We start from the raw sequence: 4742 nt of genomic DNA, 5'->3' as shown, positions 1-4742 counted from the left end.
TGATATATTATGACGTTAATTGATTAGGCTATATTCCCTAATTATTTGGGGAACCTAATACTAAATTTTACTTTATATTAAAATTAGATTAGATCAAATACTAGATTATCGCTAAAGAATTAAATTTTTGTACGGGTATAACTAATAAAAATTGCATTTTTGATAAATATACTACCTCCGTTTCATATTATTTGCAATAGGACTTTTTTTCTCTCTACTTTATGTCAAATCGTTACAAATAATATGAAATAGAGGTAGTAATTAAAAACAAATTAAAAAAAAAAAAGAAAGAACTGATGTGATAAGACAGCTTTAGAGTATGTTTATCTAGCTTTGTGTTTATCCAAAAGCAAAATTCATTGTAACACCTTGCTAAGCAAGACCTTTTCCTATTATAAATCCAAGAACGGATAATTACAACAAAGCAACAAGTCCAACAACTACATAATAATATTGTAATTAATAAGACAAATCATTCCTACATGGACACACCTCATTTAAATTTTTAATTTTTTTTAGGGGTCATCATCATTTATCAACAAATTTAAAGTAATGAAAAACAAATAAAAAGCCAACTTGACTAGTTTAAATAAACGGCCTTTTTTTTTCATTAGTTAGGTACTTTTTATTTTTTTCATGTTATATAATCTACATTTTGATGAACTTTTCGAAATTGCAAGACTTTTTGTAGTTCATAACATTATTTCACATTTTGTGTAGGATTAAAGAATAATAAGTTAGATTATATCATACTATCGTAGTTTCACATAATTTGTTAATTTATGGGGGTGAGTGCATCGGCTCCGATTTCGGTTATTCCTGATGGTCTTGGAAGTGTGATTTATGATCAAGATGGTATGAAAAATAATGATCAACAGATCAAATCTGGATTTTCTATTCATTCTCAACGTGGGTGTAAGCCTGTTAATCAAGATTGTGCTGTTCTATGTCAGGTATTACTAGTTTTCAGGCATTTAATTTGGTCAATTTACGCTTACATTATGAGATTAAAGATCATTTCTTTTTGCTTTCCATTATATGTTTGTAAAATAAAATGGAGTTTATTGCACACCCGAATGTAATTTTAAATTTGTTACATTCGGATGTATGATAGAAAATTATAGTAGAGTTGATTTATTTGGAATGCTTTGAGATAGAGGGATAGCTCAAGTGTCAAAGCTTCCTTTTCTGATTGTAAGATATCATGAGATCGATTCTCAACTCCACTTTTGTGACTCTCTAAATACTAAAATAAATAAATAAATAAAATGCTTTAAGTGGTTAATTTAGAATGCTTTTGAGCTAACTGATATTTTTATTTTGCTTTGAGTGATTTAGTTATAATACTTTTGAGTAATTTGACTTTTTTTTCTTTTTTTTTTTTGAGAATTTTGCTTTAAGGTTTTGTGTATTGTGAATAGTTGATGGTGTATGGAGTTTAGAATTGCGGAAACCCAATATTTCAAAATTTAAAAAACACAATAGAAATAGAATTAATAGTCGCATAGTGATATTAAGTATTCATTGACTCTACTAACATTCGTTGATATTAAGTTATACGAAGTATCATCTAAGTACAATTATATACCAACATACATTATTATAGTACGAGTAATAAAAGACTCCTGCTATTAAAGGCTAAGAAGTTTAATTCATAATTACATACATACAATTGATACAAAGTAGTTTGAGGTTATCTTGGTCATAGACTCATAGCCTAAAGTATGTGGTAATCCCTTTTTTGTGTACCTGACAAAAATTTTAGAGATCAAACCATTGATTAGGCAACTAATCATCATTTCAAATGTTTGGTTGAATAAGTTCTCATATCTTACCAAAATTAATTTATATCTTACCTAAAATCTATACTATTTTATTTAATTGTAACCTAAATTAAAATCTATACTACTAAAAATAATTAAAAGTTCATTTTTTATTCCCAAAAAGTGGTGATTATGGGTGGGATGACGCATATGACTCGGTTGGTCTCAAGAATATTATAAGCTGGGCGTACTAGTCTTGCGGCTTGTGCCTCGTGCGCATGTGCAAGCATGTTAAAAGGCCCACCCAATATACATGGTCCAAATCTAATATCAGCCCATATTTTTTTTTTTTTTTTTTGAAGGAATCTATCAGCCCATATATTTGCTCTTTATTAACTTTTGATTAAACATGTTTGCTCTTATATGTTCCTTCCATTTTATTTTTATTTTTTTTTGAAAAAAAAAAGGTCCCTTCCATTTAAAAAAAAGGGTTTATAATTTTTTTTTTTTTATTTTTATTTTTGTTTTGAAACATTCAGAGATCAATTTATGACAAGGAAAAACCAACAAATATTTGGATAACTATAATTTTGTAAAAGAGGAGAGGTCAACAAAATTGGATAAAAAGGCTATAGTGATGTCTCAACAATTTTTCGTGTGACACTTTTTGACTCGTACTTGACAACGCGCTAGTATGACTGATACTAATATTGACCCACACCAATCACAACCCAACGCACCCAATAACCAGGTTTACCTTCACCCAAAGAGTTCTCGACTCTATTAAAACATTGACAAGGAAAATACTGCTTTTTTTTTTATTTTTTTTATTTTTATTTTTTTTAATGAAGACAAGAAAAAAAAAGTTGTTGACAATACTGTACTTGTTTTAATTTACAAATTCTCCCATAACGAAGTTGTCTTTCTATTTACAGGGCTATGGATCAGAAGATGGTGTACTTTGTGGAGTATTTGATGGTCATGGAAAAAACGGCCATCTAGCTAGCAAGATCATCAGTCGTCGCTTGCCTTTGCTATTACTTGACAAAAAGAATGCAGTTGCGGAGGTGAATGAGAACTACTCCGAAAGCCATTCGAGTAAATACAGTGGCTCATCGCCGAACAATGAGCTCCTAGAGTGGGAGGAGGCATACATGAATGCTTTCCCGGAGATGGACGAACAGATAAAGATGGTGAAAAAAGTGGACTTTTCTTTCAGTGGTAGTACTGCTGTTGTAGCTCTCAAACAGGTATGCTACACTCCTAGTAAGAGTCTAAAAAATAGGCCACATGACACGTGTGTATGAGTCACGTTTATAAGGAATTGAGTTAACATATCATAAGTCTATCCGTCACAACAAAATTTTTTACATGTCCAAAAGTGGTTTATATTATTTTTTATAACGACAATTTGAAATAGAGATACGGCCTATTATTTAGAATTGGAGTGATTATACTTTGTATTATTTTCTGTTTCTGACATGAAATATTGTGTAGGGTGATGATCTTCTGATTGCAAACCTTGGAGATTCAAGGGCTATACTAGGAACAAAATCAGAAGTTGGAATTACAACTGTTCAATTAACCATTGATTTAAAGCCTGGCACACCTGGTAATTAATTAAGCAAAATTATGTTTACAGGTCTTTGGTTCTTTTCTAACAGAAAATAAGGCCCTGTTTTCTTCTTCAGTATGGTTGTATTTATGTGTATTGATATGTTATGCAGATGAAGCTGATAGAATTAGAAGCTCCAACGGTAGGGTGTTCGCCTTAAAAGATGAACCGGGTGCTCCTCGAGCATGGTTGCCTCGAGTTTATACTCCAGGAATTGCTATGTCTCGTTGCTTTGGAGACTTTGTTATGAAAAACTATGGCATAATCAGTACACCAGTTATAACTTATCATCAGATAACTTCTGACGACGTCTTTATCTTGCTTGCTACTGATGGTATATGGGATGTGCTAAGCAATGAGGAGGTAACATCAATAGTATGCAGCGTAGAGAATGAGGAAATGGCTGCAAAAGCAGTTGTAGATGCGGCTGTTGCAGCATGGAAGACCAAGATTGCGTATAACAGGTGCGACGATTGCACTGCTATTTGCTACTTCTTACAGAAAAAGGACTAGAACACAGTTTGCACAACCAAATTTTGAAAAATGAGGTTCTCTTTTTCTTATCATTGTTAAAAAAATTAATGGTATCTTGCTACTTCACTTGGTTACTTGACTGGAGGAACATTTTACTTGAGACCAATGATTTGTAACATAATTTGTGGACATCAGTAAACCCTGCTGATAAGAATAGATGATTTAAACTCGACATGGAGGGACTCAAAGGATCGATTTTTCACTAGTCTTTCGTAGACAAGCAAGGTTATAGATTGATACGAGATGGAAGGTTGTTTCGAATGGGGAAAATTTTAGAGGGATTCAAGGCTTCTAATATGCTCCCTCTAATTAAATTTCGCCTCGGATTGGATAGATCTTGTCTCAGATCATCTGTTCTCTTCTGTCAAATGGATTGTACTGTGAATGTGCATTGTGCAAATGAATTGTAAAGTTTTGTGGGAAAGTACAGCAATTTGTGATGGATGACATGCTAGAACTTCCTTGCTATCTTTATTTTTTATTTTTTTGACATTTTTTGTTGTATACATTTTATACATATGTGATTATGTGAGATGAGCATTAAATGCAGTGATCGGCATAATTTCTTCACTTTGGATTTTTTATGTGAAGATTCTACGTGTACCTTGGTAAAACTAGGAGAGTACAAAGAGGGGGAAAAAAAACAAGAAGTAATTGTCACATTTAACCACTCATTTTCAACATTCAAAGCTCACGAATATTCTAACTTAGCTTTAAGGCTTTATTAATGGAAAGATATTATGAACATACAACATTATTCATTAGAAATTTAGAATCTCTATTATTACTAGGACATGCACCCCAATAAACATCTATATAAGAAATAAGTT

The 4742-nt window shown here is 31.7% G+C and overlaps 1 protein-coding gene across 1 annotated transcript; it reads left to right on the top strand.

The window, feature by feature from the left end:
• Positions 1-626: 626 nt before the first annotated feature.
• Positions 627-4482, top strand: LOC145593017 (putative protein phosphatase 2C 12). Its single transcript, XM_081649533.1, has 4 exons — positions 627-953; positions 2699-3013; positions 3261-3375; positions 3491-4482. Exons 1-4 carry the CDS (start codon positions 783-785, stop codon positions 3889-3891), a joined length of 1002 nt encoding a protein of 333 aa, XP_081505659.1. The 5' UTR covers positions 627-782; the 3' UTR covers positions 3892-4482.
• Positions 4483-4742: the final 260 nt, after the last annotated feature.

Source organism: Chenopodium album, chromosome 18 (assembly GCF_948465745.1).
Source record: "Chenopodium album chromosome 18, dcCheAlbu1.1, whole genome shotgun sequence".
Lineage (NCBI taxonomy): Eukaryota > Viridiplantae > Streptophyta > Magnoliopsida > Caryophyllales > Amaranthaceae > Chenopodium > Chenopodium album.
Note: the sequence above shows the minus strand (reverse complement) of the source record. Positions and strands in the feature narration are given on the sequence as shown.